The following is a 14,138-nucleotide window of genomic DNA, read 5'->3' on the forward strand; positions in this document are numbered from 1 at the left end:
TACAATCCTGGTGAAAAAGACTTCACATTCTACTCCAATGTGCACTTATCCTACAAAATTATAGGCCATAATGATATCAAAACATGGAAGTGCCAATTTCTATCCTGGTTGGGAAGACTGCAGGCTTTAAAAATGTTGGCACTACCAAAAATTTTGTATGTATTTAGAACTATGCCTATTCATATTCTGTCAATTTATGTACAGTATTGAAACTGCAGTCATTATTTAACCAGATCGAACAATTCTCAGTCTCCCCGTTAATTTTTGCCACAAATTTTAGGCACTCCGTCACCTCTCAAGCATATCAATCAGCAAAGAGTCCCTCCAATAGTAACTCATTCAATGACATATGGCAAAACCACAAAAGGAATTTCATAACTTCTTTGCACTTATATCCTGTTGCGCCAGTTGCAACATTGGAACTACTCATTCCAGATCTTAAACTAACTCACTGGGGTAATTTTCGTTTAGCTCCTATGCGTTATCTTACTAAAAAAGGACAATTACTGTAATTTGAGGAATTACAACGTAAACTGCTTCTCCCGAAAATGGTGTTCTACCAATACTTGCAAATAAGGTATTACCTGAGGTCAATTAACATCATTCCTCTCATGAAACCAACTACATTGGAAAGCTGGTTAACAAAATTTAACAGTTTTAATAACTACCACCTGTGAAAGGGGGCATTTCACTATGGTGTAAAAAGGTAACCCCAAGTATTGAGGTTAAAAAAACAGCTACAGTTCTCAAGTGGGAAAAGAGACTAAATATGTCTTTGTCTGTAGAAAAATGGACGAATGTATTTTCTACTCCGACCAAAGTTTCCAAATGCATCACTCACTTAGAGACCTCAAGGAAAATTCCGTATGATTGGTATATGACCCCCAATAAACTTCATCGCATTTACAGAAATATACCCAATACGTCTTGGAGAGGATGTCACCAGAAAGGTGATGCTCCATATTTGGTGGGGTTGCCCCAAACTTCAACAATTGTGGAAACAACTGGAGTTTTACTGCAATACCACGTGGAACTTACAAATTCATTTCACCCCAGAAGTAATTGTACTGGGCCTTATTGAGCCAAACACACCAAAAGAACTATAGACAATCTTATGCAACATGATATTTGCAACCAGACAATTGATTGCAAGGCAATGGAAGTCCACAGTAATTCCTACAGTCCAACAGATTATCAAGGAGCTGGACTTACATTACCAATATGAAAAAATGGCTACATTGGCTACCTATAATGTAGGTAAATTCTACAGAAATTGGGAGAAATAGTCTTCTATAAGACACATAAATGATTCATAGTACTCTTATGTTTAAGGTATCTTAGGATTGTATATGAGATACTTAGACAAACTGTAGTATAGTGTTTAGTATTTTTTTTCGGAGTAGTTTTTAATTACCATTTTATTCTGCAACTGCCTTCTATAAAACTAAAACATTTCACTGTATTGTTTCTGACTGCCAGCTTAGTTTTAAAGACAGGCTGAAATATAAATAGAGTTTTGAAAAATAAGTGCAATTATAACAATAGTGATTTACCTTGGGCTATATCTTCTCCATGAACCCCAGTAATAAGATTTAAGATTTATTATTTTTAATTCAAACATCCCTATATACTAAAAATGCATAGAAATTTTATCTTTGCTTAAAATTTCTAGGTCATGTAAAAAGTTATTTCTATGATCAATATCCCTCCCTCCTTTAAGTGTAAAGGTGAAGTAAACCTCCATCTGCTTGTAGCCCAAACACACAGGCCCACAATCTCTTCCCCAGATGTTTCACTAATATTTTTCCCCACTTACCTGTTCCTATTTTTGCATCCAAAAATGCAGAGCTGTACATCACCACTCTTTCCAGCCTTGGTGTCTGTCATTTGCAAGCAAAGTTATGCTCATTATGCCAGTGCCGACACCAAAGGCTGGGAATCGAAATTACTTGGCATCCAGCAACCTATCACACAGTGACTAAGGAGAGATTGTACTGTGGAGCTGAAGCTAAAAACTCAAGGGGATTGCGTTTTCGTAGTAGTAGTATATTTGTGTAAACCAATGCAGTCTAAATTCTAAAAGAATTTGTTTTATCTGATAGGATCGTATTTTTGCAATTGATTACAAGAATGAATCAGGCAAAGGACGCTGCTCTTTTAACCCCAAAGTGAACACGGTTTCGGTTATGATTAGTAAGTATTAGTTTTAAAAAAGCATGGTTCTAAACAATTTTGTTAGTAAAACCATCAGTTTTTTTCACATATTTTCCAGTTGCATTATTAGAAACAAAAATTGTCCATTAACATTTCTCAGTTAATTTCATTATTATGATAGCTTTGCTTTTCTATGAGTGGTATATGATATACTTATTACTCTGAGTTTGTTTTTCTGAATGATTCAGTATTTATAACATTTCATTATTGATTCTGATGCAAAAAGTTCTGTTTAGATAGTAGAATACATATCTGAGTAAAATAATCAGTACCCTTTCAACAATGCATCTCTTATACAAAGAAGAACCAAGCTGTAAACTGATTTGCAGTCAACAACTCTCTTCAAGGTTTTCCCAATTTGGCCATCCAAGGTGGAGGCCAAATTGGGCTGATCTGCTCAAATTGTCTAGAAAGGACTGCCTCACTACCTGATGTGGTCTTTGGCCAAATATCACTTCTGGATCCCTGCATGGGCCAATAATCTGTCAGTCAGGTGAAAGAGTGGGTCAGCAGGCAGTACTGTTTCATATATGACCTGCCTCACTCAGTACGACAGAACTCTTATAACAGCTTGTCATGTCTGGTGTGGTTATATTTAAGCAAATGCAATAAAAAGAAAACCTATCCTGTTTTTGTGTCATTAAAAGACCTGGTTTAACCAATAAGCTAAACATAAAGTCAGATGCTAGTTGTCTGTGTAGGGGACTGGTAAATTAGTCTCCCAGTAATATTTAACAGGCAGACTTCCAATCTGGGTCCTAAAATACAGTTAGGAGGGGGACCTGTTTCTTTATCCTGCCTTTAGCTATACCCCCTGTAGGTCATTTAGTGTCCAGTAGATGGCACTGTGCTAAAGTATACACTACTGAGCAGCCATGTAGGGTCCATTTTGTGAAAGCCCTTACCTGAGCAGGCAGGAAAGGGGAAATGGAACATAGACAGGTCTGGTCTAAAGCATAGGCTACTCACCTAAAAAAGGACACTCTAGGAGTGACAGACAGGTTATTTAGCTGAGAAGCCTGAGGCTCCTATGAGGAGTGTGAGTGGGATTAAGATCCCTGGTACTAATTGCCCAGAGTAGGGACTAATTGTACAGATTTAGGGATGTAAAGATTCCCCTGGGTTTCACTTAGGGAAAAGGCTGAAAGCTGGGTGTAACTTCATTGCTGATATGTATATATCTTCCCTGCAGACACTAATACTAACCACTGGTGTTTGTGAGTAGATGCCTATCCACTGTTGCTCAATGTTCCCGCTTGATCTTTATGTACACACCTGTGTGGATTACTCTGCTCAACAAACACGTTCTATGGTTAAATTGCAAGAACCACTGGTGCCCAATTATTGTGCATAGCACTTAGTTACAGTTGTACAATACCCTGCCTCCACACTGTTGTGAGGGCTTAACCCCTGAGAATTAATGTTTTATCCAGAGCAAAGTATTGGGTAAAGCTTATAGTTCCAGAACAGTGCCACTCAGTTTACTATAGCGTTACATCTGCATTGAAGATTTTTTATTCTTATATCAATGTAAAGGCAGAATCTCTGGTTAAGCTATTGAAATTCAATTCATACTTCTAATTTCACAAAACACCTTTACATTGTTATTTTAAAAATATGTTAGTGTTTCTACATTTTAATATAGGAATACAGTAAATAGGGATTCATAGATTGAAGTTGAAGTCTTAACATGTGTCCATTCTGCAAAGCAAGTGATGGTTTTAGTCATTTTTCCTCCCTCTTTTCAATAGATGAAGAGCTGTTTTCTGGAATGTATATAGACTTCATGGGCACTGACTCGGCCATATTCAGAAGTCTCACGAAACGTAATGCAGTCAGAACAGATCAGCACAACTCAAAATGGCTGAGTGGTGAGTTTCTCATCATTTTTACTCATCTTAATAAATGTGATAGCCCTGTAACTACAGCTCATTTGCATTTTAGCAAAAATATGGTATAATGGCAGAGAAAATGTAGGGTTTGTTTAGTTTGACTTTATTTTTCAACTCAAATGTGCATGAGCGTGAAATTGTAGATTGGATGTTTTAATCTGCCTGCCTATTACCAATAGAATCAAAATAAGAATAAATAAAAGAATACAATTACAATAGAAAATAAAACCTGAAACCTCTCTTTCTCCCATGATTGATATTGAATCACTGAGGAGTAAATTGCCAGTGGTGTTCCCTAAAATGAAATAAAATACTGTACATTTGTTTCCTGGCAGTGCATTTCTATTTCAGTCTAACAAAAGTCATTTGTACTCCATGTGTGTATACAGACATTTGTTTAAGATTACTGTAGATTGTAATTATGGCGGTTCATATTTTATTTAATCAGAGCCAATATTTGTGGATGCGCAGCTACTTCCAGATGGAACAGATCCTAATGATGCAAAGGTTTATTTCTTCTTGAAGGAGCGCCTGACTGATAACAGTGGGAGCACGAAGCAAATACATTCCATGATAGCAAGAGTCTGCCCTGTAAGATGTCTTTATTCATTTATAGCAGACTGTAGACATTCTAATAAAATCTAATAATTATAGAAACTCTGTTCTGTATACGTCAATTTCCTGTGCTTGATGAGCAAAGGATTGAGAGACATAAACTAATAAACATTTCAGCTACGGCTATTTATACCCCTTTTATTTCTGCCTTTATCAGAAATGCTATTATTATGATGGTCTCTGCTCATTCAATAAATCAGAGGCATGGATAACAGTTCAGTTTTCCTTTTCAGAATAAAGTGGATTAATGGCCTAAGCATTGAAACGGGAGCTTTTATCAAAGGCATTTAAAAGAGAAAAATTGCACAACTGTAGCTGCTTTAACATTATATTTCAATGTCCTTATTGTCTTAGCACGCATTAAGGTAGTCACATTACTGCTGTATATCTAGTTTTTTTATATGAATGCAAATTTTAGTAAAGTTCATGTATTCTGAAACATAAGGCAAAGCAATTGTCTTGAACTTTATTCAGAGTATACTGAGTGTGCGTACTAAAGCAACTCATGTTACTCATGTGACAGCTTAATACTGCTTATAGACATTATTTCATTTAAATAAAATGCATATAATTTTCATAAAACTTAGACTTATCAGATATAATGGACTTCAAATATGTTTGTTTAAAACTGGTTCTGCAAGTGTTAAACTGCTGGTGTGCTTCAAACAGGCTATTTGATTTGTTCGATGCACCACAGCTGTTATTCAGTTGCTCAGTAAATGAATACTCTAGGTATTACTTACAACATCTATTAATGTACTTAAATGATACGGGCAAAACATAACCTCCATGCTAGTAAGGGAGAAGATAAATTCAGCTGCAGTGGTCATTTTGTGACCTCTTAATAAAGCTGTATGGGAAGTGTGGGGCTAAAATTGCAACCCCCAGGGCATCTGTTGATTGCCTTGCATCTTTTGGAAGCATTACAATAATTTTAACCTCTGTAATAACAATATTCAATCTAATTTCAGCTATGGATTTTTCTTATATTTCAGAATGATATTGGTGGACAAAGAAGTCTTGTTAACAAATGGACTACATTTTTGAAAGCTAGACTGGTGTGCTCAGTGATGGATGATGACGGAACAGAAACCTATTTTGATGAATTAGGTACAGCCATTTAACAGGTTAAAGCAAACCAGAATCTCACTAATTCAATTAAAGAAGGTTAAGATTGCTATCTCAGATAGCCTGATATGTTACTTTGGAATAATCAGTGTGTTACCTGATAGCTCCCCTCTTTTGTGTTATGCCAATTGTACACACAGCTGATTAATTTAAGCTATGCCAGTGACTGCCTCCAGCGGTTGTCATTACCTTAAATGGAAAACTCACTGAAGTTTAGGATTTAACAGTCTGAAGTGTAGTGTGAAGTTTGAAAATTTTCATTAGAGCATTTGTGGGTGAAAAAGAGTGCACAACATTGACTTCTGTCACCTGTCTTATTTAAGTCATTAGAAGCCATGGAAGGTTGTACAACACTGCACTCTTTTTCATTGCCCTTTTGCATCCCATTGGCTTTATACTTTTTATAGATTTCTGATAAAATCAATCAAATTCCTTCGAGAATTCTATTAGCGTTTACCACCAACCTCTTTATAACTTTACCATAATATAAGTTGAATTTGGTGCTTAAGAGAGTAGTTGCTAACTTTTTTTTTACAGTAATCATTTTTTTTACATATGGATACCTCAACAGTTCCAAAGCTAACCAGCTCTAACTGTCCATCAATCCTTCATAACTCAATCAGTGTGTGTTGATAGCAGTATTACAGGATTCAGCAGTTGCTGTACAGAACGCAGTTTGTGCTGAGTTGTATAGACTACCTTGCTTTTGAACTGTTTAGGTGCCCGAGGCACTTACATAATGCTATAAATGTTAAACAGAAAGGCTTCAAATATTTTTAAATATGTCACTAATGCCCCTGTATGTAGTAAACATGCACAAAATAAATGCTTGCACAAGCTGAAGTTGAAATTTAATTAACATTCATGTCAGGTGTAGTGGTTTCTTCTACTGCTGGGCCAAGTTCTATTGGCGCTAAAGGTTCAACACCCAGCCATCCTGCCGCCACCACCACCTGTTGCTTGCTTTATGCAAAACAAACACCCAGATTCATCAATAAACCTCTGTGACAGCAGGCAGTCTGCTTGCTTTCTTTAAAAGTGCATACATTTTAATACAGGAGTTTCAATTTCATACAAATGTGTTCTCAGCACTTAATACTGTACTTACTTTTTTTAAGGTTAATTGTCTTACACTCTTTCTGTTGAACCATTTTACATCTCTCTGAATTGTGTGTAATAAATAATGATTATGTACATGGGCGTGTGTGTGTATATGGCTGATACCAAATGCCACTTTTAAGCGTGCGTTCCTGTCTTATGCAAAAAACCTTTTTATATCTATGACAAAACATCAAAAATAAAAGAAAAACATTTGGAGATAAATTCCTTCCTGACTCCAAAATGGCAATTGAACAAATCCCTGTCAACTTTGTCCTGAGACAGTTTCAGTAACGTTTTTACTTTTTAAAATGCATCTGACAATTTCTAAACTACATAGCTAATGCATGTGTCAGTACAACTACTTATTTTAACCTCCTTTCTTAAAATAAGATGATGTCCCCGTGTCTGCTGAAAGGATCTACTGAGAATATGGCATCAAGGGAGTTTTTTGTTTGAACCCCTTACACGTCGATATATAGTTAACATATCCCAACCCCCCAAATTATGCACTTCTTCTCCAGTCTAAACAATCACAATTCGGTCAACCTTTCCTCATAACTGATAACTTTCATACCTTTTAGCAGCTTAATGACTCTTTTTTGGATTTTCTCTATTGCATTAATATCCAGACTGCACTTCGTATTCTAGATTAGTAAAATCCACTAGCCTTTTGTTAGCTGAGGATATAATATAATAATGCATACAGACTGATCCCTGCTGCCCAATCAATGTTGTATTGTATTGCGCTAAACTTGGTTTGTGATAATTTTGTGAACCAGCACTTTCACATAAGGTAAGATTGCACTTATTAATACAAATTTAAATAGAGATTGTTGATCTTTATCTTCTTAAAAACTTTATATTTTATTTTCTGTTATGCAGAGGATGTATTTCTAATGGAAACAGACAACCCTCGGACTACACTTGTGTATGGAATTTTCACAACATCAAGGTACACAAATATTTAAACTATTTGTATAAATGCATTATAGTAAAAAGTACAATGCAATAGTAAAAAATACAAAATTTCATCCAGCTTAGTGATCTATAGAAATCAATTAAGTACTTTTAAGGCCACTGAATGCCTTTTGATTCATCTGGTATAATGGTATAATATACTGGTGCTTAAAATTGCCATTTCAATTTAATAGCTGTATAACAATTTATGTTAAAAAGTTGTATGCAAGAATTTGTAGATGCTAATTGCAGGTATGTTTCTATTGCAGGGGGTTATTTATGATTAAATGCTAAAAACCTGAAAAAATTCCAGGTTTTTTTTTTTTTACTATTAAATACAAAATTCTAGTGGGAAAAAATTTTTTTTTTGAGATTTATTATGCCCGAGGATGCAAAAAGTCTGAATCCAAAAATCCACCATCTCAGACCTGCCGATATTGTATATAAGTCAATGGGAGAGGTTGCTATCCTGTTTGGAAGTTTCTGTGGTCTGCGCTGAAATTAGCCCGAAAATCCCACTTTTTTGGGCAAAAATCAAAAAAAATATTACTTTTTGTGAAAAAGGCTGAAAAATTTGTATGATTCAATTTTCGCTTGACTTGAGTTTTTCCCAATTGGATTAAATCAAGCTTTTTTTAATAATAAATAAGGTCAATTGGGGATTCTAGTTTGGTCTGACTTTTTTTAAATAAAATATCATAAAAATTCGGATTTTGATAAATAACATAGTTACATAGTTAAATTGGGTTGAAAAAAGACAAAGTCCATCAAGTTCAACCCCTCCAAATGAAAACCCAGCATCCATACACACACCCCTCCCTACTTTCACATAAATTATTTATACCCATATCTATACAACTATAGAGCTTAGTATCACAATAGCCTTTGATTTTATGTCTGTCAAAAAATCATCCAAGACATTCTTAAAGGCATATAAATTATTTATTTCATAGTTATACAAAATCTGGATACAATGGTTTCATATTTTAAACCTTTTTATGACTTTTAATAGGTTGCAAATGTAATGTGTGACTGTAGACAACAGTAGACACTTGAGTGCAGTCAAAACATCCAGAATCTGAAGTTCCTTTTCAGTATAGTGGGATTTTTAGAATAGTTTAAATGGTAAATAGGATACAAGGTGCAGTGGCATGAAAGTTATGTTAGGAAAATGATTGAAAGCAATACACAGGTATTGAATTTTATTATATCGTTGAGAAAAAGGTAAGAAATTGGCATTTATTGCATTTTAAAACATTTTAAGCACCTATTAATATTAACATAAAAGCACCAGTAAAGGAGGGTTTTCCAAGACAATTTACAGTGTCCAAAAGGGAAAGTCATATGAGGCAATGTGTGGCATTCCCTGAATGGGTGTGTATGGCAATGGAGATAGTCTAAGTATGTTAAAAATGAAGTAATGATTTTTGAAGATGATATGGGCCGGGAAATAGCTGGCATTTGGAAGCAAAGTCAAACACTCTCTGTTATATTATATTTATATAACGTGTAGACATATGTGTTTATGGTATGTATATGTGTGTAGCTTTATATATAAAGCATATTTATTGGAAAAAAACCTTAGACATGACATTTCTCATAGGAGCAATATATATATATATATATATATATATATATATATTTAATCATGTCCATCTTTACTTCCATTGCGGAATTTTGTACATAATATATTTGGTGGTGACCTTAAAATATTTTAGTTTTGCAGGAAGCTACATTTTATAGCCATGACTGTTCAATGGAAGACTGTTCCTAAGTGGGTGGCCTTCCTGCTTAGCATATAGCAGTCCTCCCTTGTAAACTGAAGTTTTTCTAGTTAGAGATTTATCCTTTTCCAAAAGCTCAGTTTTCTTTGGCAGTTATTATTGGTCTATTGATGTATACATTTCTTAAACCCTAGAATATTCATTAGAATGTATTTTAGTAATGTAACATCATACTATTATCCATTTTTATAACATGAACTAGTATACACATATATCACATTGAGGCTGGATGAAGTATGCCGCAGCAATCCAAAGCAATACACAATAATTCAAAATATGTTTGTTAATTAGGAGTAAACAGTGATCAGCCTTTGATGTTGGATCTTATGTTAGAGACCATGGTTTGATTATTTGTGGCAACTACTTGTGACCCTGGACAAGTCACTTAGAGGCACATTTATCAAGAGTCGAATTTCGAATTCATGTGAGTTTTTTGAAACTCCCATAAATTTGAAAATTGACCAATTGAAATGTATTAATTAAATCGGACTTTCTCAGCTCAGACAAATTGAATCGACTCAAAAACTCGAATTCGATTAGAATTAGAAAAACTTGATTCAAATTAAAAAAACTAGATTCAAGTTTATTTCTCCTAAAACTCAAGTGTCAGGAAGGCTGCAAACATCACAAAATAAATCCCTGGACCTCTCCTATTGACTTATACAGTAATTTGGCAGGTTTTAGGTAGGGAATAGATTAATTTGAGTTTTTAAAGGGCCAGAGTATGCTAAATTTCAAAACCCTATATACAACTCAAATCGAGTTTGTATAATTCAGAATATGAATCTGAGAATTTTGACCAAATTTTTTTTTTGAAAATTAAATTTTTCACTTCATCCCTTAATAAATCTGCCCATTAATCTACTGGTGTCCTGGCTAATTAGTGCAGCTATAATGGCTGCCTTGCTTGCTGTAAAAAGCTCTTTGCTCTATATAAAAATGCCCCCAGAGCAGCAACCCGATTTAATGAAAACTTATTGAAAGGGTAGATAGAGCACAACTCCTACAAGCTGTATCTTGCTCTATGGGTTCTATCATATGAAGAGAATAAGCAGCACCTTTCTCCACCAGTAATACAATTCTGTTTATTTAGGAGAATAAACTTCCAAAGCTTAACAAAGATAAACAGAAACTCTTATGTAAAAGAAAGAGACCTGAGTGTCAGGCTGTCTGGATCAGTAGTTAGGGGTTTATGTAAACATTTAAACATGTGGATTTAATCTTAAGAGATTTGTCTCTGAATGAAACAAGTGAAAAGTTGAAAAATGAACACTTTGAAAATGTGTGATTATAAAGGTTTTTGTATATTGGTTGTATTACTACCGAGAAAAAGTATGGCTGAAACCAAAGGTTTAATAAATAGTAAAAAAATAAAAAGAATGGTAGCAAAATTAAAGAAGTAATTGAGCTACAGCCAATTTCTTTCTTTAGACATTAATGGGCAATGTAATAAAAAGTCTTATTTGCCCATATCTAGTTACCTATAGCAACTAATCAGATGGTTTTTTTAACCAGCTGAGCAGTTAATTTTACCAACTGGTTGGTTGCTATGAGTTACTAACAACATGTATTACAATAACCATTTAGGGAGTTTTATCAAAGGAGTTTTATCAAAACATGAAACCCCTTCATGATATCTCTCAGCACTGTGCTCTCTCTTGTGTGCTCATTGCACAGATTTTCCATAGAGTTTCCTCAGACTTTTAATTTAAAATAACTTTCTCAGGAACTACTCAATCTGGGGTTAGTGGAACGATAGAAAGAATTCCATACAAATGCACACTGAATTTGGTTCGACTATATCTTAACACTTTGGGCTCCTGATGTTAAGTATTGGAAAGAACATTGTGGAAAAGATGCAAGAATCAGTATGTGACAAAAAAAGTTTTTTATGGAGATCTTACTACATGTTATCATCTTAACCTTTGATATATCAGCCCCAAATTGTTCCACTGCAGAATGCATGTATATCATCTTTCACTAAAAGTAAATAAATTAGGATATTGTAGTTGCCCAGCTTGTTACGCCACCTACAACATGTCATCCAAGACTTATCTTGGTGTGCATGGCTTACCAATTGACTGATCTTTCCAAACGTGATCATATTTCTAACAGCCTTCATGATAATGGTTCATTGTTCCTAATAAATATAATGCCACCTTCAATGTAGACTGTATAGTAATGTGTTTAGTATATATTTCAACTACATGAACAAATTCAACAGAGTTTAGAATGTGAACATGACTTTAGGAATTGCAGAAGTGACATACAGAAATAAGAATGCATCACTTACTTTGTTTTTGTATCATGAAATTAAATTAATACAAAATAAGTACCACAGTACTCTTAAACTTATTCTGGTATTTAAAACACATTGAGATACAACACCATTAAAGTGTTTGTAGAAAAATACCTCAAACTTCACTGAACATTCAGTATTACAGAAAGGTGGATTATTTGTTTCCATTTACTGTAAAATGAATTGTGTTTTTCTTGTACCTGATAACCTGCTAATGTATAATGCTTTCAATTTAGCTAGAGCCTTGAGAGAAATAGTTGCCACAATTTACATGTGTTTTCTGCTGTAAGCTTAAATTCACAAGCTTTATATATAGCCAAATACAGATTAGTCTACATCTACTGATTAGTCCCCCTTATCCTTGTTTTTACTTTTCAGAATGTGTTTTGAAAAACTAAAATTTTTTCCCATTTTAAAATATACTTGAGCTTATTAGATAACAATTTCTGTTTTTTGACTGCAAGTATTTTGCAGTTCTTGATTATATTCTTGAATATAATGAATACATCTATACACACACACACACACACACACACACACACACACACATATTTCTGTTTTTAATTGATCAAGTATATTGCAGTGTTTTGATTCAAATGTTCTTTCATTTATGTTTTCAGTTCTGTATTTAAAGGATCTGCAGTTTGTGTTTACCACATGTCAGACATACAAACTGTATTTAATGGACCTTTTGCACACAAAGAGGGTCCAAATCACCAACTGATACCATACCAGGGTAAAATTCCATACCCAAGGCCTGGTACGGTAAGTTCTTGCAAATGTTTATCTCAATCGCTTTATGGAACAGGTTTTAGAATTTCTGTCTTAGCATTATATTAAACACAATACTTCTTATTTTCTTTACTTTCTGAACTGGTAGGTTATTAGAGCTTAGCCCTGCTACTTAATTCGAACAGTTTTGGAAATAATTAAATGTTTTTGCTTAAAGCAGTTGTTTCAATAAGCAGACATTTTACAACGGTAATTTGCATCATACAGTTTGAAAACAATATGTTTTGTGAATCTGTTTAGTAAGATATTTTACTTTCTGTTTAGTTTGAAGAAGACCAGTTGAAGAAAATTAAATAGTAAATTAAAAATTCTCTTTTCGTATTTGTTTTAGTGTCCCGGAGGTGCGTTCACCCCAAATATGAAATCAACCAAAGAGTTTCCAGATGATGTTGTAACCTTTATAAGGAATCACCCTCTTGTGTTCAACTCTATCTATCCAATGCTTAGGAGACCACTTCTTATAAGGACGGGAACCGAGTACAAGTTTACGAAAATAGTTGTAGATAGAGTAAATGCAGCAGATGGGAAGTACCATGTCTTATTCCTTGGAACAGGTAAGAAAAGAAATTAAAGGAGAATTCAACCTTAAAGTAAAAAAAAACCCTACCCCCCTACCTTACATAGACCCTCCCCCCCCCCAGCCTAACTGCTACCCCGGGCAAATGCCCCTAAGTTTTAACTTATCCCTCGGCGCCGATTCTGGCTCTTCTGTAATCTTCGGAATGAGAGTGGTGTATTGGCACATGCGCAGTTGGAGCAATCTTCAGCATCACCACAACTAGGCATGCGCGAAAGTCATGGAAATTGCCGATACGCCTCTCTCATTCCGAAGATTACCGAAGAGCCGGCAGAACTCCTCTGGACAGAATCTGCACCGAGGGGTAAGTAAAGACTTAGGGGCATTTTCCCAGGGTAGCAGCTAGGCTGGGGGGGGGGAGAGGGAGTGGGGTCTATGTGGGGTAGGGTTTTTTTAATTTACGGTTGAATTCTCCTATATTCTCTGTCATACTGTAGAATTGTGCTAAGCCAGATGTTTGAATTGATTGTATATCTATTAGCGTATACAACAAAAATAAAACAAAAGTAAAAGAAATACAGTTTGCACACTATATACATTTTACAATATTAATCTTCAAGTATCATATATAAATAAGACTTTTATTTGCCATCTATACAGAATTTAGTGATACTAAATTATTATCTGCATGAGTCACATGCTTGTAATAATGTTGTTGGCTTCTTTTACAGTAGCTCAGCCTTAAACCAGAATCTTTAGACTGGTGCAATAAAATATGGCATTTTTAGTCACATTAATTTTTAGGGTTTAGTTCTCCTTTAAGGGTCACTTTCACTTAA

General features: G+C 34.6%; 1 protein-coding gene across 1 annotated transcript in view; it reads left to right on the plus strand.

Annotated features, from left to right (window-relative positions):
• The window catches only part of sema3c.S (semaphorin 3C S homeolog), a 68,150-nt gene that overhangs the window by 34,965 nt on the left and 19,047 nt on the right, over nucleotides 1-14,138 (plus strand). Inside the window, 7 exon segments of the mRNA NM_001094933.1 lie at nucleotides 2,103-2,193; nucleotides 3,966-4,085; nucleotides 4,555-4,697; nucleotides 5,717-5,831; nucleotides 7,833-7,902; nucleotides 12,611-12,755; nucleotides 13,114-13,336. Coding sequence (NP_001088402.1) covers nucleotides 2,103-2,193; nucleotides 3,966-4,085; nucleotides 4,555-4,697; nucleotides 5,717-5,831; nucleotides 7,833-7,902; nucleotides 12,611-12,755; nucleotides 13,114-13,336 — 907 coding nt within the window.

The sequence above is a fragment of the Xenopus laevis genome, chromosome 3S (assembly GCF_017654675.1).
Source record: "Xenopus laevis strain J_2021 chromosome 3S, Xenopus_laevis_v10.1, whole genome shotgun sequence".
NCBI classification, from domain to species: domain Eukaryota; kingdom Metazoa; phylum Chordata; class Amphibia; order Anura; family Pipidae; genus Xenopus; species Xenopus laevis.